The sequence below is a fragment of the Camellia sinensis genome, chromosome 3, assembly GCF_055761805.1.
Source record: "Camellia sinensis isolate YWXY chromosome 3, ASM5576180v1, whole genome shotgun sequence".
Lineage (NCBI taxonomy): Eukaryota > Viridiplantae > Streptophyta > Magnoliopsida > Ericales > Theaceae > Camellia > Camellia sinensis.
Window position 1 is genome coordinate 39,397,501 of NC_138963.1, and position 25,439 is coordinate 39,422,939.

Consider the following 25,439-nt stretch of genomic DNA (forward strand, 5'->3'; position numbering starts at 1 on the left):
AAATTGAGATTTTTTCAGATGCAGATTGGGTAGGTTCAGTGACTGATCGAAGATCAACCTCTGGCTATTGTTCATTTGTTTGGGGGAACGCGGTTACATGGCGAAGCAAGAAACAGTTAGTGGTAGCCCGTAGTAGTGCTGAGGCAGAATTTCGTGCTATGGCCCTAGGTATCTGTGAGGGAATCTGGTTGAACAGACTGTTAGAAGAATTACGGGTTCCATCTGAGCATCCCATGGTTTTATACTGCGACAACCAAGCCGCCATCAGTATCGCTAAGAATCCGGTTCATCATGATCGAACTAAACACGTGGAGATAGATCGACACTTTATCAAGGAAAAGATTGAAGAAGGAGTTTTTCAAGTCAGCTACACTCCAACAAAGAGCCAAAAGGCTGACATTCTCACAAAAGCTCTTGCTCGAGTTAGCTTTGAAGATCTGACGGACAAATTGGGAATGATTAACATCTACAACGTCGCTTGAGAGGGAGTGTTTGAAATCAAGCTTCTTTTTCATTATTAATAATATATAATATATATAATGTATATATTATATTTGTGTGTCATTAGTAGTCATCAGATGCCTTAGATAGTGCAATTTGCTTTAGTTAGTGCCATTTCCTTTCGGCTACTTTTAGTTTTATATGTTGTGCCTTTAATTATGATTGTTGCCTTTCATTATGTTGTCTAGTAGCCTTTTATTATATTGTCTTGCAAATGTTGTATAATCACTCCTATAAAATGGAGTCTCCCCGTAAGGATTAATATAATTAAAAACAAAGAGCCTGTTTGCTCTGTCAATTATTCTCTCCATATTTATTTTTTCAAAATTCATACAAAAACTTGATAAGAATGATGTAGCAATATAATCCAAGAATGAATCAAAATCACATTGTCAAAAATCTAACATAAAAAACACAAAATAGGATGGGTGACAGAGAAGGTCGTGCAGCGGTTAACAAAGAAGGTTGGCAACCAGTGTTCAGGCAAAGAGGGCGAGGTCGTGGAGCAAATTTTAGTATTCATACAGTGTTTGTGGATGATCTACCTGAAGCAATGAACCCCAAAGGCCTGTTCTCTCTTTTCTCTAAATTTGAGGTAGTGAAGGATGTGTTCATTCTAACCAAAAGAAGAAAGGTCACAAGATCAAGATTTGGCTTTGTAAGATTTGTTTGCCCAGTAGTAGCGAGAGTCGCAATACGGAAAACAAATGGGATATGGTGTTATAATAAAATCCTGGAAGTGAAGAAAGCTGATTTTGGTAAGGAGCAAATGTCAATGGAAACATATAATCCATTAAAGGTTATCATAGGAGCAGTTGAGGAGCCAAAGAGAAGAAGTAGGTATGCTGAGGTGGTGAAAGGTGAAGCACTGAAGAAGGGCAAGGAACTGAAACTACATGCGGAAGAATATGGGATTGGGTAGCTATTCAGCAGCTTGGTAGTTAAGCTGAAAACCTAAGTTTGATTTAGAGATTTTAAGGAGGATCTGCAGAACAGAGGCTTCCAAAATATTGAAATGAAAGAAGGTTGGGGTAGATTAGCGTTTGTAACTTTTCCATCAGTTCAAGCAATGAGGAGCAGAAGCATTATCTTGAGCAAATGGGTTGAGGACTGGTGTGAAACAACGGCGAAGTGGAAGAGAGGGATGAAAATCGATAGTGAAAGAGTGACATGGTTGTATTATTATGGAGTTCCACTAAATTTGTGGAACTCTAAAAACTTTAAAAAGATTGGCAAGTTGTGGGGTGAAGTGGTAGGTATTCATGATGAAACATTGAGTATGGCATCACTGAAATGTGGTAAGGTAGATTTTATCACATCACAGATGGAATGTATAGATAATATGGTTTACATGGAGAGTAGGGGCATCTCGTATCCAATAAGAGTTGTGGTGGGTATTCGTCAGAGCCATGGGTATCATTCTGAAGAGGTTGTAACTAGTAGTAAGCCATGGGTGAATGATGGTAGCCATGGGAGAGTTGATCAAAGTTCTATGTTCAAACAGCTGGGCAAAGAGGAAGATGATGCTGACAAGGATGCCCGTCATGATGACTTGGATGTTTTAAGGTGAAGTAGCAGATAATCAATAGGTTAACGTGGAGGAGAAGGGGTTAATGCATGGTGGCAACTGTAATTCTTTCACTGTTTCAATTGTGAAATAAACAGCCAGAGAATTGGAAAACCAAATTGCGGCTGTAGTCCCTTCCGGTTCCCAGACAAGCATGCAAAGCAAATCAATACAGAGGCAAGTAGTGGGAAACTTGATGAGAAGCCTTAGTGGTAATGGTATTGTTAGGCCCAATATTAACTTGGAGGTGGTATTAAGTCCAGTCCATTATGAAGGGCTTTGTAATGGTTTGGAGTTGGGTATGGAAAAAAACATGTGGTGGACCTTGGTCCAGTTGCTCTAGTGTCTACTAGGGATGGCAATTTGAACCCGGCCCGACGGAGACCCGACCCCCCGACCCCGAATTGAGCGATTTTTCCCCGAAAAATACCCCCGACGGGCCGGGGATGGTATTTAAAAATAAATCCCCGATGATGTTCGGGCCGGGGACGGGGATACAGTTTCCAACCCCGGCCCGACCCCGGCCCCGCCCCGTTCAGCCCCCCGATTTTGTTCTTATATGTATATATGTACGTGTGTTGTCCGTTTATATATATATATATATATATTATTATATATATACGTGTGTTGTGTGTTTATTATTATATTATTATATCTATATGTGTGTTTGGTGCAAACATAACACAGAATGTATATGTGTGGTGTGTGAGTTGGCAGGTACAACAAATAGCACACAGGCATCATTTGGTTTGGCATCTGGCCCCTCTCTCTCTCTTTTCTCTCACTCAGTCTCACTCTCTAACACAACCACAGAGCTCCCTCACCGTCGACTCATCTCCCTCTCACGGAAGGTATCTCCGTCTCTCTCTCTCTCTCTCTCTCTCTCTCTCTCTCTCTCACGGATCTCCTTCTCTCTCTCTCTGTCTCTCACGGAATTCCTTCTCTCTCTCTTTTTTTTGCTTTTATTCTTCAGATTTGGAAAATGGTGGAGATGAAGATGAAAATGTTGATGAAGATTTGTTAGTGATGAAAATGATAAAAATATTTTTTGATCTGTCAGATCTGTTGATGTTGTCGTTGTTGTTGATGAATTCATTTTCTGGAGCTTTTTTTTTTTTGTGTTGGCGGGGATTTTCGGGGTCGAGGAAACCCGATCCCCGTTAGGGGGCGGGGGTGGGGGCGGTAGTGGGTTCCCCGTCGGGGATCGGGGCCGGGGACGGGGAAGTTTCTACCATCGGGGATCGGGGACGGGGAGGGTGATCCCCGGCCCCGCCCCGCCCCGTTGCCATTCCTAGTGTCTACACATAACCCAGTGGCTGAAGCCCAATCAAATGTTCTCCTTGAAGCCCATGTTGTCCCTGGTTTTGACCATCCAATTCATAGTAGACCTGATAAAGGGAAAGAGGTCATGATAGGGCCCAACATCTCAATTCTTGAGAAAGCACCAGTTACAAGAACAGCTACAGGGCAGAATGGTTTTGTGGCACTTGTTGGTTTAAATGGGGAGCGATTATTTCTGGAGAAGAGAGGCAAGGGTCAGAAAGTTGATCAAGCTTCCACTAGTAAAGGAAAGGGGTCAAAGCTAAGAAGGAAAAAGAAATTAAGAGGCACAACTCAGTTTTGCAAAAGATTTCAACGAGGAACAATTGTTAGAGCGGCGACATCTGCTATTTCTTCTTCCATGTCAGTTAGTAGTGGTGCGTATAGGCAAATTTTGAGCCGACATGAAGCTAAAGCAATCGTTAAAATGGGAAAAGGTCTGGGTATTAAATTTGGGAATGATGAAGAAAGTGTTATTTGCAAAATTATGGAGATGGAGAATCAAGATGAGGAAAGATTAGCAAAAAAAGGATTCGTGGTGGTGCTTAAGCATGTACCTGAGGAGATTTGGGGATTAAGTAGTTTCACAATAAAAGTGCTCTCTTGGAATGTTAGAGGCTTGGGTAAGCCTAAGAAAAGAAGGAGTCTTAGAAATTTTATAAAGGAAAAAAGGGTGGATATGGTTTTGATTCAAGAAACGAAGAAGTCAAGTTTTGATGAGAATTTTGTTAGATCTCTCTGGCTAGAAGATGATCTGGGGTATATAGGGGTTGATACAGAAGGAAGTGCAAGGGGTTTGTTGTGCTTGTGGAAGCCTGGTGTTTTTTAGATTAACGATTGTTGCGGTTCCAGAAATTTCATTTTGCTATCAGGTTTGGTTTATCATAGGCTTGATTGTGTCATTGGCAACGTCTAGGCCCCTAATGATAGTAGAGATAGAAGTCATCTTTGGATGGTCTTAGCTAATTTAAAAGCATCCTTTCCAAAACCTTGGTGTTTAAGGGAGGATTTCTCTTAATGACAGTAGAGATAGAAGTCATCTTTGGATGGTCTTAGCTAATTTAAAAGCATCCTTTCCAAAACCTTGTTATGTGAAATGTGATAGAGGGATGCAGAAGTTCAATGAGTTTTCAAATAATCTTGAATTGGTTGATGTTCCTATGTGTGGAATCCTATGTGTGGAAGGACATATACCTGGAGTAATTTGCAGTCAGGAGTATGCTAGAATAGAATTGATAGGTTTCTCTTAAATCTGGAGTGGTTTGAATGGTTTTGCTTTAAGTTATGGGGCCTTCCTAGAACCTTGTCTGATCATTGCCCAATCTTATTGAAGGAAGATGAGAGGGATTGGGGTCCCAAGCCATTTAAATTTTTAAATGCTTGGGTGTCACATCCCAACTTTATCAAAGAAGTTAAAAGGCTTGGGTTGGTTCACAAGTGGTGGGATAGGCTAGTTTCAGAATTATGGTCAAACTAAGATTACTTAAATAGGCTTTGAGAATTTGGAATGTGGAGGTATTTGGTTATGTGGAGTCCAAGCTCAAAGCAGCTGAAGCAGACTTACATTCATGGGATCTCATTGCTGAAGAAAGAGATCTTTTAAAAGCTAAAGTTAGAAAAATAATTGAAGTTAGAGATAAAGTATGAAAGCTTAGAAAAAGGAGAGAGTGGATCTGGTTACAAAAATCGAGATTCAATTGGGCCTTAAAAGAGGATAAAAACACCAGGTTCTTTCACATAATGGCATCTAGAAGGCAAAGCAGGAATCTTATTGATTCTCTTAAGATTAATGGTATTTTGTATGAGGATCCTGTGGAGATGAAAAAGGCAGTGTGGGTTCACTTTAAAGAGTTATTCACTAAAGGTTGGAAAATTAGGCCAGGACTATGGGGTGAGTTTAGATGCATTGATCAAGGCCAGCTTCAGAATTGTATGGTGGAGGATTTCTCAGAAGCAGAGGTTTGGGATGCAATAAAGGAATGCGATGGAAATAAAGCGCCAGGTCCAGATAGGTTTAACCTGACTTGCATTCAAAAGGGTTGGAAGTTCATAAAGGGTGATATCATGGACTTTATGAAAGAGTTCCATGATAATGTTGTATTGGGTAATGGAATTAATTGCTCCTTTGTGACCCTAGTTCCCAAAGTTGATAGTCATTAATCAATTACAGATTTTACACCTATCAGCCTTATTAGTTCCATCTATAAAGTGTTGTCTAAAGTGCTGGCCTGCAGGTTTAAATTAGTATTGCCAAGAATTATTCATAGAGTTCAATCAGCTATCCTAAGTGGGAGGAATATTATAGATGGAGTTCTTATAGCAAATAAGATTGTGGACTGGTGGAAGAAGTTCAATAGAAAGGGGCTGATCCTTAAGCTTGATTTTGAAAAAGCTTACAGAACTGTAAACTGGAACTCTCTCTTTCAAATGTTGGAAAATTTTGGTTTTGGTTCTACTTGGACCAAGTGGATGAAGGGTTGCATTTCTTCTACAAGAGTTTCAGTTCTTCTCAATAGGTCACCATCACCTGAGTTTTGCCCTCAAAAAGGTTTAAGGCAAAGTGATCCATTATCTCCATTCTTGTTTAATGTTGTTGTTGAGGGACTAAATATTCTCATATCAAGAGCTAAGAAGTTGGGTCTATTTAAAGGTATATCAGTAGGTGCTAATGGGTTGAATATATCTCATTTGCAATTTGCTGATGATACAGTGATTTTCTGTGAGGCTGATTGAATTGAAATTATGGCTGTCAAAAGAATCCTTAGGTGTTTTGAAGTAATCTCAGGTCTTAGGATTAATTTTTATAAAAACGTTGTGTGTGGAGTGGGTGTGGCTGATGTGGTGGTCGAGGAGTTTGCTGCAAAATTGAATTGTTCAAGTCAAAAGCTACCATTGAAGTATCTAGGGCTACCTTCAGGGGCTAGTCCTAGCAGGAGGTTGACTTGGAGACTAGTTATGGAGAAATTCAAGAATACGTTATCTGGGTTGAAGATAAGAGTTTTGTCATTTGCTAGTAGAATTACTGTCATCAAGTCTATCTTGTCTGCTTTACTTGTGTATTATATATTTCTTTTTAAAATGCCGGAGGGTGTTGTAAAAGAGATTAATAGGATTCAATCATAATTCTTATAGAGTGATTTAGAGCATAATAGGAAGCTCTATTTAGTTAGCTGGTCAAAGGTGTATATGAGTATGAAACAAGGGGGTCTGGAGATCAAGAATATCATATCAGCCAATGATAGTTTGCTATTGAAATGGTGGTGGAGGTATGGTGAGAAGGATGATTCTCCGTGGAAGCTAGTTATTTGTGGGAAGTATGGTTCTATAAGGGGAAGGTGGTTCCCCGTGATGGCTACTAATGGGTCTACATCTAAGATATGGGAAGACATATTATCAGTGGCTCAAAGGAATGGCATACTTTTTCATTTATACAAGGATAATGTGGAAATTTTAATAGGGAATAGAGATAGAGTTAGTTTTTGGAGAGATCCTTGGTCGGGTTCAACAAATCTTTTAAGCTAATTTCTAAGATTGTTCCAATTGGTTAAAGACAAAGAGTTGTCTTTCAGTTTGCAAATAGCTAGAAGATCTAATCAATCTAGGTGGACCTTCAATTTCAGAAGAGCACTTCGGGCTTGGGAAGAAGATGAGTTGGCTAGATTAACCACTACTTTAAGGGTTGTCCCTATTTTACGAACTGATTCAGTTGATTGTTTGGTTTGGAAGCCTACTCAGACAGGTGGCTTCAAGGCCCATTTTGTTTATGATTGGGGTTTGGTGAATGATGGCCCTATTTATAGATCATTTGAACTAATATGGAATAATTTCTCTCCACTAAAAGCCAAATTCTTCTCTTGGTTAACCTGGAGAGGAAAACTGAAAACAAAAGAACTGTTACATAGGTTTGGAATTTTTGAGGGTATTGATGTTCTGAATTGCATTTTTTTTCATGAGGCAACTAAATCAGTTGATCATATTTTGCTTCATTGTCCTTTTGTTTGGCACATATGGTTTGCTATTGCTTCTTGGTGGGGTTTTCAGTGGGCTATGCCCAGTTCCATTGAAGATATGTTAATTGGGTGGTTGGGTTGGAAGTTTAAGAAGAAATTTAATCAGGTTTGGAAGGCTTTACCTGTAGCAATATTGTGGTCTGTGTGAAGGTATAGGAATGAATGTGTTTTTCAGGCGGTTCAGCTCAATTTTCATAATTTGTGTGAGTATATCAAGGTGAGAGTGGCAATATGGCTGAGGTCCCATATCAGTGGTGCCTCATTCTCAGTGAATGATGTTGTCTTCAACTTTCAACAAGTCCAGAGTTGTCTTGGGATTTCATGAGTTGAAGGTGGAGGTGCTGTTGTTTTTTCTACTGCTATGTGTATTGGTTGCTGATTTTGCTGATTTTTGCTGATTTTGCGGCTATTGTGTTATGTTTCAGCTGGGTTTTTGCTCTGTTCGGTTCATTTGTTGTTACTAGTGGGGTGGCTATTGGTCATTTCTACTTTGTTGTGTTGGTTTTGCAGATCCTACTAAGATGTTGTTTTGCTGTTGGTTTGTTTGTTATTGCTGATTTTCTTGCTACTTTTGCTGCTAGTGTGTTTCTGTTTTTCCGAGGTTTTTTCATTCTGCTCAGTTGATTTTGCTGTCGCTGGTGGGTGGTTGTTGGCTGTTTCTATTTTTTTGAGTTTTTTTATGCCTGGTAGCTGTTACTAATGGTTGTTGGGCGGAGTTTCAAAATTCAAAGGGGTGTTTGGTCATTGGTTGATCCCAACGGATGGTAGATTGAGGTTTGTTTTATTGGGGATTTTTTTTTCTTGCTGGGTTTGGTTTCTCACCAACCCTTTGTGGTTGAGCTTACAAATGATTGAGCTTACAAGTGACCCTAGAGTAGAAGCCTATTACATTTTTCAGGCCCCTTTGATATTCTATTAGTCAAGTGCTAGCGCCCTTATAGAGTAAGGCTTTTCTACTATCAAAGAAACCAAAAGAAACACAAAAAAATCAGTGCGTTTCGTATAGATCGAGACTTGTACCTTGATTCTTTACTCATTCCCTATTGGGAAGAATTACAGGGAATCGTTCAATAACACTTCTTTCTATTTATTTCTTAATGATATTCGACGATCAAGACAATTCCCGCGAAACTTTCATTTCATAGAAGTTAATTCCCTGGCTACAAATTAAAGAAATGTTGTGGTAAAACTTCGTTTGAAACGATGTGGTAGAAAGCAATGTGTGACTTGAAGGACACGATCCATTGTGGATTCTTACATCCACCATTTTATATAGGAATAAAGGTGCTCTTGGCTCAACATCATTTGTTCTGTCCCACTAGAACCCCTATTTTTTTGTTGGGTTGTAATGGAAATAGTCCACGATGAAGCTGGTATGCTTGATGATAGTCAACATGCTCAATCGGTATCACTCTTATTTGAATTCTTTCCATAGTAGATCCTTTAAAGGAATTGATCAACTAAAGAAAGAATTGAATTGGTTCTTGACAAAGAATTAGCCCGGGCCTAGAAAGCAAAAAGGCTATTTGTTTGCCACAAGAGGAGTCGATTTAGTAGTTCACGATGTTGAGATCCTACCCCCTAATGTTGATATAGAAGCCTTACTATACAATGTAGGGAGCATCCGGCTGTTGGGAATGATTTCCTAGGTGGATATGCCTTTCTGTTATTAAGTATAATAACACAAATTGAGGTATAAACCCCCACATTGTTTTATGTTCTAAAGAGGATATAGGAGACTTTTCAGTTCTTTATTTAAGTAGAATAACACAACAAAGTTAGGTATAATTAATAATATATGATATAGGAGACTTTTCAGTATTTAAGTAGAATAACACAAAGTTAGGTATAATAATTGTTGGCTTATTTTTATTACAAAGGAAAATATCATAAATGCGAGCGTGCCAGCAAGGATTGAAAAATCATTACAGATTAAATTCAAGCCAATTATCAAGCAATTGTGTTGACGATTCTTTTGGCTCAATGAACAGGACTTTAAAATTGCCAAGTGTAAAGAAAAGAAAAATTAAAAGAAGAATGGAGGAGACAGAGAAAGATAATTGAGTGAACAATCGGGGTGATTGAGTAAATAATCAAAGTAACAATTAATTACCTATACTCCTATGTTTTGAAAATGAAGTGCATAAAATTACCTCTACTCCTATGCTTCGAAAATGAAGTGTTGAAAATAAAGTGCAGAAAATATAAATGACAAGAAAAACTAGAAATCAATTGTCTTTTATTTGACCCCCTTACAATGCAGCCATGAATGGCTATTTATAGGCAAACATTTGTAAGAAAAAAAAACTACCTAATAACTACCACATTCTTCGATTTCCCACACTTCACACTCTATGATCTTCCACTTCATCTTTATGTCTCCATAACTTCCTTTAACCTCCAATTCATGCTCAATGATCCTCTGTATTCTCCATCATCTTTTCATATGTGTTTAATGATTCATAACTTCCAAATAAGTAGAAAAGTACCAGGTGTCCTGCAATTTATCAATAATTATACTAATAATAATAAATTATTTATTTATGGTGCCAACAATACTAATAATAATAAATTATTTATTTAGAATAATACTAAAAGTCTTCATGTCTCCTATAGAGGGTAGGTGTCCCTCTTTCTCTTTAGACTAAGTTGGTTATGTTATTATATCTAACTTTGTGTTATTCTACTTAAATACTAAAAAGTCTCATATATCCTATATTATTGATTATACCTAACTTTGTTGTGTCATTCTACTTAAATAAATAATCGAAAGTCTCATATATCCTCTTTAGAAAATAAAACAATGTGGGGGCTTATACCTCACTTTGTGTTATTCTACTTAATAATCGAAAGGCATATCCGCCTCGGAAATCATTCACAATAGCTACATGTGTAAGATTGTCTTAACAATGGCAATGGATCGAAGTTCCCGTGAGGATGCTTATCACGCAGAAGAATACAATTTGAAAGAGGAAAAACAGAGAGACATTCAAGTGTAGTGAACCTATGTATTGTCCATATATTTATAACCTATGGTGGCTGTTAATCAATGGTTACAACCTATTGAAATCAAACTCAATGGTCACCATGTTTCCAAACATTGTGACTCTTCATTCAAATTTCAAACTTCCTACTTCCAGTTACTTCTTCCCGCGGGAAGATTGAATCACCACATAAAGCTTTGATTTGGTGTGAGAGGGTCCACCATATTATGGTGTGATCACCTCTCATACCTTCATCTCCCACTTGATCACATTATAATATTGGTGATAAAACTTGAGTTGGGCATGTTTACCTTGGTACCAAAATTGCGCCTCACGCCAACTTTCATCTATGAAATTACTTCATAGATCGACATCTAATTGTGACTTGGCCATACGTGCGCACGTTTTTGCCACCAATCTGATCGCACCAATACGAATGTACTCTCTCACTGACAACACACTCCAGATGGCTTGAATTCACTATATTTCAAATGAACGGCATCAATTTTCAGTGTTGGGTTCATAGTTTATACCCAATCACCGTTGACAACTTTAACCGCACATATTCCTTATGTGTCAACCTGCGTCGAAATTTTTATTAAGTACTTCCTCTAAGACCCATTCCTTAAGGTTTTCCTTAACACACCTTATCAACGACTTTTTGCTAATCAAGCAGACAACATCATCTAGTCAGCACATTGCATATCATGGACTTTATATCTCATGCTAACTATAATGTCCGTACCTTATCGGTTCCTCTATCTTATTACCTGACCAAATACATGTTTCCATGCAAGATAGAGTCGCAAGGCATCGGTTATCTAGGCGTCCCCAGAGTCATCCGACTATGCTCTTATATAAGTAGCTAAACCACCTAGCTAGGCATTTTTCAATCCCATATTAGCTACATGTTCTCTGAATTTTTCCAGAAGCAACCCTTTGGTCATAAGGTCGGCCACAACTCATATATAATTGACTTTAATTTCACCCTCTCCACTATGTCCTGAATATAGTGGTAACTTACATCAATATGTTTTTCCTTAGAGATATTCGCTCCACTTTTTATTAATGAGATGGCGGACTGATTGTCACAAAATATATTGACCGGTCTGGTAGGTACACCTAATTATAAACTGTCAACAAATTGTTTTATCCAGACCGCATTACTCACGGCTGTGCTGCAAGCTATGTATTCAGCTTCCATAGTGCACTTTACAACACAACTCTATTTCTTACTTAACCAAGAAACTGTTGTTCTACCAAACAAGAAAACATGACTACTAGTAGATTTTCTATCATCTACATCTCCCACAAAATCAGCGTCAGTGTATCTTTTTATGTCTAGATCACACAAACCAAAATATAATTTCAAATTCTTAGTGCCTTTTAAATATCTGAATATTCTTTTGACTGCTTGCCAATGTTCCTTACCTGCATTGGATTGAAACCTACTTACCAATCCGACTGCATGACAGATGTCAGGTCTTGTGCTTGTCATAGCATACATTAGGTTGCCTACTGCCTGAGCATATGGGACATTTCTCATTTCCTCAACGTCAAACTTAGTTTGAGGACTCATACTTTTACTAAGACTTTGTCCCTTACAAACAAATGTGCTTAAAGAATTACAGTTATCCATATTAAATCTTTTGAGCACCTTGTCTAGATATTTCTCTTGATCTAGATATAATAATTTTGAATTTCTATCTCTTGAAATTCTAATTCCTAGAACGTAGGTTGCAAGACCCATGTCTTTCATTTCAAATCTATATGCCAAGAAATTTTTGGTTTTTATAGTCATATCTGGACAATTTTCTGCTAACAATATGTCATCCACGTATAAAGACAATATTGCTAACTTGTTATCATTTTTCCAGATATAAACACAGTGATCTAATGGACTCACAACATAGTCCATTTCTAAAATGGCTTGGTGGAATTTCAAGTACCACTGTCTTGAAAATTATTTACGTCCATACAGAGATTTCTTCAACTTGTAGACTTTATCCTCGCTGCCTTGGTTCTGGAAACCATCAGATTGCATCATATAAATTTCCTCTTTTAATTCTCCATTGAGAAAAGCTATTTTAACATCTAATTGATGCAATTCCAAATCCATCCTGGCTACTACCGCCATTAGAATCCTTATTGAGGCAAATTTTGCAACATGAGAATATGTATCTATGAAGTCTATTCCAAGTTGTTAAGTGAATCCCTTGGCTACTAACCTGGCCTTGTATTTCTCCAAACTTCCATCTACTTTGAATTTATTTCTAAGAAACCATTTGTAATCAATGACTTTTCTTCTATTTGGGAGATCGGTTAATTCCCAAACATCATTTTTCTTGATCGATTCAAGTTCTTCATTCATTGCCTTAAGCCATTGTGTAGCATCGCTGCTACTTATTGCTTCATTACAACTAGTAGGATCATCTACTAAGTTATTAAGTTCTTCAACTTGAAAAACATAACGATCTTTCAAAAACGAAGATGGATGTCTTGCTCTATTACTCCCACTTATCTCAGGATTCGAAGCAAGTAAAACAACGTCATGCTATTTGCGTTTCCTCCCACTATTAGATGGTTCTAGGAGAATATGTGATCGTGTGACAAAGAAGGAATAGAAGAATCCTGAGATACTTCGGAGAGCAATTCAATTTGTTCAATAGAAGTAACAAGATCAGTGGATTCAAGAAAAATAGCATCTCTACTTTCTATTAATCCACGTTTGGGATGGTAAAAATGATAACCACTCTCATTTTCAACATAGCCAATAAACTTGCATTCCCAAGTTTTACTTTCCAATTTATCCCTTAAAAGTTTGGGAATAAGTACATGTGCTTTACATCCCCAGACTTTGAGATTTTGAACATTAAGTTTAGTGCCATGCTAGCATTCGTAAGGAGTTAAAGGCAAAACAATAGCAATGGATCGAAGTTCCCGTGAGGGTGTTTATCACGCAGAAGAATACAATCTAGAAAAGGAAAAACAGAGAGAAATTTAAGTGTAGTGAACCTATGTATTGTCCATATATTTATAGCATATGGTGGCTGTTAATCAATGGTTACAACCTATTGAAATCAAACTCAATGGTCACCATGTTTCCAAACATTGTTACTTTTCATTCAAATTTCAAACTTCTTACTTCCTGTTACTTCTTCCTGTGGGAAGATTGAATCACCATATAAAGCTTTGATTTGGTGTGAGAGGGTTCACCATATTATGGTGTAATCACCTCTCATACCTTCAACAGGGTCCCTACATTGTATAGTAAGGCTTCTATATCAACGTTAGGGAGCAGGATCTCAAATCCAGGGTAAGGCAAAGGGTGGCGTGTCAACAGAGTTTGCTAAAAGAACCCAAGGATGTGATGTAAGGATTCATTAATGAATATATAGATGATAGTGTGACCTAACAAAATTACTATGGAGGATCTATAAACAAGCGACAAGTTCATAAAAGAAGCCGATTGGAGGGCATATAAGATGAAGGGCATAGGGTGTCGAATGTTATTGTCTCGCTAGGTAGTGGCATTCCCACGTAAGAGGTGGACTCTTGGGAGCCTCTGAAGGGGTGAGCGAGAGGGGCAGGGGGGTTATGAGAATACCCCCCTCCCTAGCCCGTAGTCTTATAGGACCACAAGAAGACAATTGAAGGGAACACAAAGAGCGATCTAACAACGCGTCGAAAGACGAGAGAGAATGAACCTCACACCATAGCGCGTCCTTATACACCACTAGGACCAACGTGAAAAAATGACAAAACATAAAAGACATTGCTATTTTTTTTTTATCTAAATTTATTTGGGAAAATTGCAAAAAATAAAAATAAAAAAGACCCCAACTCAAAATAATCGCAATGTGATGGAAGTACAAACAATTTATGCATTAGATTGTGCAATTAAGTCTGGTATTTTCATCTTTTTAAAAATTATTTTGAGTTTATACCACACTACAAAAAATTAAGATTTTAGAGACCAAAATTTAAGGACAAAATTATATTTTAGGAACCAAATAATTTTGTTACAAACAGTGTCCTTATTATATTTTTAGCAACAAAAATTGGATATTAGTGATGAATTATTATCTTTTTGAAACTAAATTTTTTATCTCAAAAAATAAACCATGTTAAGAGCAAATTATTTTATTCCTAAAAGTCTATTTATTAATGATATTTTTAAAATTTTGTCGCTAAAAGCCTTATTTTTGACTTTTCGAAATGACTTTTTATTGACTATCCTCATGATGATGGAAATTGGTTCCTAAATGTCTTTTGCAACAAAATTTTTACTCTAAAACTCCTATATGTTGTAATGCCATTTTATTACAATTGTTCCAATTCATTATCCAAACACAACTGAGGGATCTCAAAAGAGTATCTCTAACTCTTTATAAATATCATCAGTAATAGAAGATATTAGATATGCAATTGAATTCTAAACAGAATTGCACCTTCAATGGCTGCCCAACTCACCTTCCTGGTCATTATAGCCACTGCATTCTTCTTTGTCCACACCTTTGCCATTCATACTGCCATACAGCAAGAGGGTATGCTCTCTCTCTCTCTCTCTCCACTTCTTATATATATAAATATATATATATATATATTTGTTGTGCTTCTCTCTCTCTCTCTCTCTCCACTTCTTATATATATATTTGATGTGCTTCTCCTCTATATGAAGTTGGAACCTAGACTAATATAAATCGTTTAATTACATGGATTTAAATGGATTTGGATTACATCTTACAAATCTAATTAAAATTAAATTTAAATGGGTTAAATATGAATATTCTTTTAAATTTGTTTAAATGAGTTCCACCACCTGTACCACCACCATCACAACTCCACCTCTACCACTATCGCATTTTTCACCACCATCACCTCTGCAAATCGCTAAGAGGAGAAAATGTTTTCATAATCCAACTAACAAAGATTAATTTTTTGTTTTGTTTTGTTTTTTTGTTTTTTTGTTTTTGTTTTTGTTTTTTTTTTTTTTTTTTGTTTCCGAGCTTGAAACAAGTGGGGAAGCTTGAGCCCTGATTATGCGGCATGCTCGAACGGAAAATCACAGTCTCCAATTAACATTGTGGAGGACAAAGCTGTTGCTAATAAAACCTTGAAGCCCTTACGAAGACAATATTACCCTGTATGAAATAATAGTTTGAGAGAGTGAGAGAGGATAGAGAGAGAGAGAGAGAGACACTAAATTGTTTCTGTAATTATGTGTGTTTATTACAAAGAGAATGCACTCTCTTTATAGAGAGAATATGATGCATTGGATGCCCACAGAAAGCATAAAGAATAAAGTGCTAAAGTTATTAACAATTAAAGCTATTAACAATTATAAAGCTATTAACAATTATACACTAACATAACAATTATAAACAAAAAATCCCCCGCAAACTCAAGGAGGGAAAGCATCAACTAAGTTGAGTTTGGAAACAAGATCATTGAAGCGGCCAAAAGGATGAGCCTTAGTGAAGATATCAGCAGGTTGATCGACTGAAGCAATAGGGAGAAGATGAACAGTACCACAGGTAACATGCTGGCGAATGAAATGACAATTAATCTCAATATGTTTGGTGCAATCATGAAAAACATCATTGTGAGCAATCTGAATGGCACTCTGATTGTCACAATAGAGAGGGGTAGGACCAGAAGAAAAAACACCCATACCAACAAGGAGCCAGCGAAGCCAGAGAAGTTCCTGAGTAGTATCAGCAAGAGCTCGGTATTCAGCTTCGGTGCTAGAGCGGGCAGTGAGGGATTGTTTTTTGCTACGCCAAGCAAGAATAGAATCCCCTAAGAAGAAGCAGAAACCCGTGGTAGAGCGTCGATCCATAGGATCCCCAGCCCAATCAGCAACGAAAAAGGCACGCAGTTCAAGAGAGGAGGAAGCAGAGAAGTGAAGGCCATGGAACAGAGTGCCTTTGAGGTAGTGAAGGATGCGGAGTAGAGCAGTATAGTGGGGAGTGCAGGGAGCCGACATGTACTGACTGACAATGTGAATAGCATAGGCAATGTCAGGACGAGTTACTGTGAGATAGACAAGACTGCCGACGAGCTGGCGATAAAGAGTAGCATCAGAGAGAAGAGTCCCATCGAGAGGAGTGAGACGAATCTGAGGATCAACTGGAGTAGAGGTAGTTTTGCAATCAGTAAGACCAGCACGAGCCAGAAGATCGGATGCATATTTGGCCTGGGACAAATAGGAACCAGTAGAATCATGAGAGACTTCAAGGCCTAAGAAGTAGTTAAGAGTACCAAGGTCCTTCATCTCAAACTGTCGGTGGAGAAACTGTTTGAGGTGGAGAATACCAGCTTCATCATTACCAGTGATAATCATATCATCCACATACAGAAGAAGAAGAGTGGTACCATGAGAAGTAGTCCGTATAAAAAGAGCAGAGTCATAGGAGCTAGAGGTGAACCCGAAGTCATGAATGGTAGAACTGAACGTAGAAAACCAAGCACGAGGCGCTTGCTTGAGGCCATAGAGAGCACGCTGTAGTTTGCAAACCTGATGAGGTGGAAAAGTGGACCCAGGTGGAGGTTGCATGTAGACCTCCTCAAGAAGATGACCATTGAGGAAAGCATTTTTGACATCCATCTGAAAGAGCCCCTAGTGGCGAGCAGCAGCAACAGCAAGTAAACTGCGAATAGAGGTAAGCCGAGCAACAGAAGAGAATGTCTCCTCATAATCAATACCATATTCCTGGTTGAAACCCTTGGCAACAAGACGAGCTTTGTAGCGTTCAATAGAGCCATCAGAATGTGTTTTGATTTTGTAAACCCATTTGTAGCCAATCGCAGTCTTGCCAGGAGGAAGATCAACAAGATCCCAAGTATGAGCTTTGTCCAAGGCCTGGAGTTCATCAGTCATAGCTTGCTGCCAAAAAGGATTAGTACAAGCCTCACGATAGGAGGTAGGTTCATAAGTAGAAAAGGCAGCAGATCTAACAATATAATCACGAAGATGGATAGGAGGTTGAGTTACCCGGCGTGGTCAACCCGTAGGAGGATCGGTGAGAGGAAGAACCGGTGGAGAAGGAGGTGTGGCAATAAGAGGTAGACCTTCAGGGAGAGCAGGCTGGACGGGATCAGGAGTGAGCAAGGGCGTCTCGATAAAGGAGGAACCTGTATCAAAATCAGCAGAGAAAAGATCTATGGAAGGATTAGTAAATAGTACAGTAGTGGAAAGTGCAGGTAAGTGAAAGGAGAATAGTGAGGAAAACATTTGGTGCTCCCAGAAAACGACACGGCGGGAGATATGAAGACGTTTAGAGAGAGGATCCCAACAGCGAAAGCCTTTATGTTCAATTCCATACCCAAAAAAGCAACAAAGACGAGAACGAGGTTCAAGCTTGGTGTGTTCATGGGATTGAAGTAGAACAAAGCAGGCAGAGCCAAAAACCTGGAGATTGGCGTAAGGAGGGGGAGTGCCATGCAGACGTTCAAAGGGAGTTTGATTATGGATGACAGGGGTAGGAGCACAGTTGATAGTGTAAACAGCAGTGAGGACAACTTCCCCCCAAAAGTTTTCAGGGCAGGAAGAAAAGAGAAGGAGAGCGCGAGTAGTGTCAAGAATATGCCTATGTTTCCGTTCAGCGCGGCCATTTTGCTGGGACGTGCCAGCACAAGAACGATGAGGCAGTGTACCATGATGCTGAAGAAAGGAAAGGAAATCTGAATCCCGATATTCCATAGCATTATCAGAGCGAAAAATTTTGATGGCTTTGGAGAATTGGGTGTGGACCATTTGGGCAAATCTATAATAAATGTGTTTAAGTTCAGACCTATTTTTCATGAGAAAAAACCAAGTAAACTAGGAAAAATCATCAATAAAAACAAAAAAATAGCGGGATCCCCCCATAGTAATAGTAGGGGAGGGGCCCCAAATATCCGAATGTATAAGATCAAAATGTGCAAGGGAAACAGAAGTACTTTTATTAAATGATAAAGCAGGTTGTTTGGTAAGTTGACAGGGTATACAATCGAAATGATCGGGAATTACATGACCCAACTGTCCACTAGAAACCAAAGACTTTAAGCGATTAACAGAAATATGCCCTAAGCGACAATGCCAAAGATGAAAGGGAGATAATGAGGAAGTAGATGTAGGAGCAGCGATCTGAGGAGAGGCAAGAACATGAAGGTGAATGAGTTCATAGAGACGTCCACGCTTACGGCCGATCCCAATAGTCTGCCCCGTCTGAGGGTCCTGTACCAAACAATCAGTAGCAGAAAATGTGACAGTTAGACCAAGTTCACATAATTGACCAATGGAAATAAGGTTTAAGGTGAGAGCAGGGATATGATAAACTTGAGGTATAGATAAAGAAGAGGGGGAAACAGTACCAACATGACGGACAGACATGAGGGAACCATCAGCAGTATGAATTGAGGGAATATGAGGAGATGAGGAGAAGGAAGAAAAGATAGTAGAACTGGAGGTCATATGATTACAACAGGCAGAGTCAAAATACCAAGAAGAGTTACCTGGGATTACAGACAAAGCAGTAAGAGGAGGTGTACCAGAAGGGGAGAGAAGTTGTTTGAGCATGGCCTCTACATCCGTCGGAGAAAAGCGAGTGGTAGACGGAGCAGGTGACTCAGAGAACCCCGCAGAGGCAGCAGCATCAGTGTGATGAGACTGATTCCCGGAAGCAGCAACAGCAGTGTGATGAGACTGATTCCCAGAAGCAGCAGTAGCAGTGTGATGAGACTGATTCCCGGAACGATGAAAGCTTCCCCGGGAAAAGCCACCGCGAGAGGAGTGGCTATTGGAGGATGATCGGGATGGATTGCGAAAACAATCCTGTTGCAGATGACCAGGACCAAGTTTGTTGCAGTAGCGGCAGGATTTGACGAGGCAATTGACCAGGAGATGGGCTGAAGGAAGGCCCCGATTCTGACAATAGAGGCAAGCAGTGGTCCGCTGGGTAAATGATGGCCGGTACGAAGGAGTGGCAAGAACAGAGTCCACATGATGAGTTTGAAGTGTACCGAGATGAGTCTCCTCTGATAGTAACTCAGAAATTGCTTGTTCAAGAGTGGGCAATGGATGGCGATGAAGTAGAGAGGCACGTACGGGCTCAAAAGAGGAAGTAAGAGCCATGAGAAAGTGCACCAACCTTTGCTGGTTGCGATAGATAGTAAATAAAACAGTATCTTCGTGGTTATGCCAAGTTGGTTCTGAAAGAGCAAGCTGATCCCAAACAGAGCACATTTGAGAAAGGAAGTCATTAATGGACTGAGTGGATTCTTGGCGCATGCGATGAAGTTGGTTTAGAAGTTGATATTGATGGGCAAGACCAGTAGTCTGGTATCGTTCTTTCAAAAAATCCTAGATGTCTTTTGCAGGAGTAGTTACAGAGTCAAGCTGAAAGCGACCAAACTGAAAATTGATAGAGGTAACAGAGGTATTACGAAACCAGGTAATGATTTGGTAATTCTTACTGTCCCATTCCTCAAGTCGGTCTTCATATGTAGCAGTAGGAGCAGTAGTTTCATTAGTGGTACTGTCTTTCACCGGTTTAGTCACATCCCCGGTGACAATTCGCCAGAGCTTCTTTCCTTTGAGGAAATAGGACATGGCTTGGGCCCACAGAACATAGTTTGAACCATTCAAAATAACGGAAATGGGATGGGAGGCATCATGACGATCCATAATACTAGTTGAGTAGGGTTAAAGCAATAGGAATAGACCTGTAGGAGCAAAATTAGGTAAAACAGAGTGTACCAGTGAGTCCAGAAGGTTGAAAATAGCAAGGAAAGGTATGCTGGACAGAGATGATGTCAACAATGATGTCAGCGGCGCACGTTAGCAAAGTGCAGGGAGGAGCACGTTAGCAGGAAGGCGACGGCGCACGGTAGCGGACAGGCGCAGGCGCGACGCATGGTAGCTGTTTTGGCGCATGTGGGTGCACACTAGTGAAGCGGCGTACGAGAGGCGTACAGTAGCAGGCGCGGCGTACGGGAGAGGCAGGGCTGACGTCAGCCGCGAACGTGTGGGCGCGTGGCGGAAGTGAGCAACAACAAATGGCGCGTGCGGGCACGTGTGAGAGTGGTGGCGGAAGTGGTGACGCGCAGAGGACAAAGGCGGCGCGTGTGGGCGCGTGGAAGGTTTTTTGAGAACAGGCTTGGTGCCGTTGGAATCGTGAAGAAATTCCGAGCGGTTTGGTTTGATGTAGTGCCACTGTGTACGGGACTAAACACCAAAATCGAAAATTGCCAGAAATGTAACACTGGGCTCTGATACCATGAAATAATAGTTTGAGAGAGTGAGAGAGGATAGAGAGAGAGAGAGAGAGAGAGAGTGACACTGAATTGTTTCTGTAATTGCGTGTGTTTATTACAAAGAGAATGCACTCTTTTTATAGAGAGAATATGATGCATTGGATGCCCATTGAAAGCATAAAGAATAAAGTGCTAAAGTTATTCACAATTAAAGCTATTAACAATTATACACTAACACTGTAAATGCCACGTTGCTTAACAATGGCTACAATGTTGAGGTATGTTACCCATCGTCGTAGTTAATAAAAAATTGAAGTTATTTCGGCAAAACATAAAAGATTTATTTATTATCCTCCAACGTTTGAGGTTTGAGTTGTCCAATTTGTAACGGAATTTTTGAAGTTAATTAGATGGAAGTGTTATATTTCTCTATTTTTCATATGAATTTATAGCAAATTCATGTATTTGACGATTCATTTCCTTCATTTATTTACATTCTTGCCAATTATATATATTGGGTGGCTCATATGCAAGCACAATAGATAAATGGTAAAAAAAAAAATAGAGCGTGCGAGGAAGTGACAAACTATAACTTTGACTTTGAATTAGTGAAGGGTTATTTATATGAGGATTCCTTAAATTATTGAAAAATATTATTTTGATTTTCTAAATTATAAAAATATATAAATAGATCCTATAAACTATTAAAAAGTATCACTTTGACTCTCTAAACTATAAAAGAGTATAAACAAACCTCCTAAATTATAAAAACGTACCATTTAGTCTGTTTCGTTTCAATTTTTTGAATTTAATTTTCTGAAAATTGAGTTTTGTATTTTTTTTAGTGAATATTTATGAAATTTTAAGTAATGTTTTTACTCTTTTAGATACACCTTGCTTAGATGTATCTAAAAAGTAATTTTTTTATAATTTTTTTAAAAAAATCAATAAATATACAAGAATACAAAAAATATATTGAATTCTGATTTTTTTCTTTATATTTTTTTGTATTTTTGGTACTTAGTAAATTTTTTAAAAATTTTTTCACAAATATTATACTTTTTAAGTGTATTTATTGATTTTTTAAGAGAGTAAACCGATACTTCTCAATAATTTAAGAGATTCATTTGTGTGCTTTTATAGTTCAGAGGGTAAAAATAATATTTTTCAATAATTTAAGAGTCTCCATGTAAATATAGGCTTATGAGGTTTTCACGAGACCTCTTGCACATTAATTTATTTATATAAATGAAAATATCAAGTTTCTAGGTAGGAGAAAATAAGACCTCTCAAAAATGGAGCATCTCTACTAATCGCAATGGTAAAAAAAATGGATTTTGTGGCATTAAGAATTGTATGTTATTGCTCAATGAAGAATTTTTGCATGTAGATGGAAATTAGAAATGCAGGAGTGTTGATTGGAAAAGGAAAAAACTACACCTTGCAGCAAATGCACTGGCACACTCGTTCTAAGCACACAATTGATAATGCTTTGTATGTTTTCTCTCTTTTGAGTTTTGTATAAGTCCCATAATTGTTTCAATTACAATAACATATAAATATTTGGACAAATTTCATTTTACTTTCTTGTGCTTTTATTCATGTGCGGATTACCCTGTGCTTTTGTTCATGTGCGGATTACTCCATTGTGGTTTGTAGATTAAAATGTATCATCAAACATTCCGTCCAATTTAACATTAACTGTGAAACACATGGGTTATATGCTCATTTTTAAATTTTGAGGAGATAAATCGCATATGGAATAAAGCACAAAAGGTTAAGGTGCACTTTACCTTCCAAACAAATGATGAAAATATCCGTAGTTCACACACTTCCATTACTATATACAAGGGTATTTTAATCTTTTTTATTAAATCGTAAACGGATCTAACAGTGCACTTCAGTCCACAAACCGCAAAAGGGCTATGTGGTTATTTACAAAAATAAAAGGGGTAATCCCACATGGAATAAACCACAAGTGAGTAAAGTGAAATTTCCTTAGATATTTTCTACTAGTTACGCTTCTAAATTTTGGATGGGAGGAGGGCAGGGCAAATCAGGGAGGTGGCAGAGTAGTGGGCAGGATAATTTTACAGCTTTAGAAATGACACTACTAATAAAAATGAAAGATGATGTAAGATATTATGGATAATAATTGTTAAGTGATGAGAATTATATATTAGAGATAAAGAAATAAAAATGACCGTTAACTGTAATATTTTGGGAAAATTTTATCATACTCACCCCCTATATTATATGCCCTCTTAGTTACACTATATTCTTCTTTAGTTATAACATTAAATATTTGGTTATGACTTTTTTATATTTTGGTTATGACTTTTTTATTTATTTATTTATGACTTAAAAGAAAGTATGGTGTTATATCAATTTTTTCTATAGTCATTACAAGAAAAAACACATTTGGCGACTAAATTTTCAGTCGCCAAAAGTCAATTTTTAGTCGCCAAAAGTCGATTTTTTAATTTCCCCAACTAAATTTTTTAGTCATCGGTTTGGTCGCCAGAAAACGGTCAGGAAAGGTATTGGCGACTAAAAAACTTTTTGTCGCCAAAAAGCAAGTCTTTAGCGACCAAAACTTTGGTCGCCAATAGTCAATTATATTTTTTAAATTATACATTTACCGACTAATGTTTTAGTCGCCAATAGTCAATTATATTTTTTAAAATTATACATTTACTGACTATTCTTTTAGTCGCCAATACTCAAGCTTTTGGCGACCAAACATTTTAGTCGCCAAAAGCTTATTTGTGAAAAAAAAAAAATTACCACTCTCCTCTTGCGGAGATTCGAACCATCAAAACGGTCGGAAAAGGTATTGGCGACTAAAAAAATTTTTGTCACCAAAAAGCAAGTCTTTAGCGACCAAAACTTTGGTCGCCAATAGTCAATTATATTTTTTAAATTATACATTTACCGACTAATGTTTTAGTCGCCAATAGCCAATTATATTTTTTAAAATTATACATTTACCGACTATTTTTTTAGTCGCCAATACTCAAGCTTTTGGCGACCAAACATTTTAGTTGCCAAAAGCTTATATGTGAAAAAAAAAAATTTACCACTCTACTCTTGCAAAGATTCGAACCATCAACCTCCCACACCATAAACTTTATACAACACGCTATTTCTACTATGCCTCCATAACACCATATGATTATATATGCAACATATATTATTTATATAGTACATAAACCCGTATTAATATAAAAGTATATATATAAACAAAATTATTTTTTATTAAACATAATTTATTTTTAGACCACTTTTGGTGATTAAACATAATTTTAGTCACCAATTCTATACTTTTGGCTACTCATTATTTTTTATTCGTTAAAAAATAAAATTCCCGCACTAAAATTACCACTTTTGGCGACTAAACTTCTTTTTAGTCACCAAAAAGCTCACTTTTAGCTACTAAACATGTTTTTAGTCGCCAAATGCCTCACTTTAGGCTACTAAATTTTTTTTTTAGTCGCCAAAGGGCCTTACTTTTGGCTACTAAAATGTTTGCAGTCAGTAAAAGCCTCACTTTTGGCTACTAAACATGTTTTTAGTCACCAAATGCCTCAATTTAGGCTACTAAATTTTTTTTAATCGCCAAAGGTCCTTACTTTTGGCTACTAAAATTTTTTTAGTTGGTAAAAGCCATATATTGGCGACTAAATAGATTTTTAGTTGCCAAAACCTATACATTTGGCTAATAAATTTTTTTAGTCACCAAAAGTCTTCACTTTTGGCTACTAATGCTTTTTTAGTCGCCGAAAATGCTTTTTCTTGTAGTGAGTTATAAGGTGCATATGATACATATACTTTGATGAGTGTGTACCATAATCTTTCCCAATATTTTGATATTTTAATCCTGTATTTTAGAAAATTAAATTATATATATTATATACAAACAAATAGATTTAACAAATATAATCAGGGTGGAGGCAGGGTAGAATGTAATAGGGAAGAAAAACCAACCCTTGCCTTAATAAGACTTATCAGAGATGGATGGAGTAGAGAGAAATTGGCATCCCTAATCACAGTTTGGTGATAGTATTATAGCCAAAAATAGAAGTGACTGTGAGAAAACTTCATATTGAATTTGTTATATGGTTTTAAAATAAACGAAAGAGTTTGACAAGTTCCTAATTTGTGGTGCTTCATGGTTGCAGATCCAAAGTAAATTAGCTGAGTAAGCAAGTAACGGAACAGCTGAAATTGCTATTGGGACCTTTGACACCTCGCAATTGTGAAAAGAAACCAACAAGTATTGTAGGTATGTTGGTTCTCTCACCACTCCTCCATGCACTGAGAATGTTATCTGGCATGTCTTGGGTGAGATACTAGCTAGTTCATTTCATCAACAAAATTTTCATTTGCTTCTTCTAGAATAATTAGAATATTTCATTTTCTTAAAAAGAACGAAGGAAATACTAGTATAATAATAAAATCTTTGTGTTTTCATCAAAAATACACTAGAATATGACAAAACACATCAACATGCAGTGCAATATATTAAACTAATAAATTGTGTTGACATGAATTTGGAATTTTCATAAAGGCTTGTTCCTAAGAAAGATGTGTGTTAAGGTGTGTTAAAAAAAAATATATATATATATATAAACAATAAATAAAATAAATAATAATTGAATAGTACAGTGGGCCCCCACCCCACTGCACTATCAGTGCCCCTCTCTCTCTTTCTCTTCTCTTTTTTCTGCTTGTTCAGTTAGCATCTAACACTAAAAACAAAGTCGGCTAGCCAAAAAACACAATCGGCCGGTCAACTGTAATAAATATATGTATATA

The 25,439-nt window shown here is 37.7% G+C and overlaps 2 protein-coding genes across 2 annotated transcripts; both read left to right on the top strand.

Moving 5' to 3' along the window:
• Nucleotides 1–4,497: 4,497 nt before the first annotated feature.
• LOC145821439 (uncharacterized) lies at nt 4,498–6,121 on the top strand. Its single transcript, XM_082917961.1, has 5 exons — nt 4,498–4,587; nt 4,671–4,772; nt 4,880–5,029; nt 5,195–5,400; nt 5,623–6,121. Exons 1-5 carry the CDS (start codon nt 4,498–4,500, stop codon nt 6,119–6,121), a joined length of 1,047 nt encoding a protein of 348 aa, XP_082774087.1.
• Nucleotides 6,122–12,872: 6,751 nt separating this feature from the next.
• LOC145821440 (alpha carbonic anhydrase 1, chloroplastic-like) lies at nt 12,873–25,055 on the top strand. Its single transcript, XM_082917962.1, has 5 exons — nt 12,873–12,920; nt 15,403–15,528; nt 22,012–22,140; nt 24,803–24,809; nt 24,888–25,055. Exons 1-5 carry the CDS (start codon nt 12,873–12,875, stop codon nt 25,022–25,024), a joined length of 447 nt encoding a protein of 148 aa, XP_082774088.1. The 3' UTR covers nt 25,025–25,055.
• The last annotated feature ends 384 nt before the right edge of the window (nt 25,056–25,439 follow it).

Coding starts and splice junctions, on each gene's coding strand:
- LOC145821439 (XM_082917961.1), top strand. CDS start 4,498: ATGCAGAAGTTCAATGAGTTTTCAAATAATCTTGAATTGGTTGATGTT. Junction 4,588..4,670: donor TGGAAGGACATATACCTGGA/GTAATTTGCAGT, acceptor TTTTGCTTTAAG/TTATGGGGCCTTCCTAGAAC. Junction 5,030..5,194: donor TAATTGAAGTTAGAGATAAA/GTATGAAAGCTT, acceptor ATTTTGTATGAG/GATCCTGTGGAGATGAAAAA.
- LOC145821440 (XM_082917962.1), top strand. CDS start 12,873: ATGGATGTCTTGCTCTATTACTCCCACTTATCTCAGGATTCGAAGCAA. Junction 12,921..15,402: donor TATCTCAGGATTCGAAGCAA/GTAAAACAACGT, acceptor GCTTGAAACAAG/TGGGGAAGCTTGAGCCCTGA. Junction 15,529..22,011: donor TACGAAGACAATATTACCCT/GTATGAAATAAT, acceptor TTTTGCATGTAG/ATGGAAATTAGAAATGCAGG.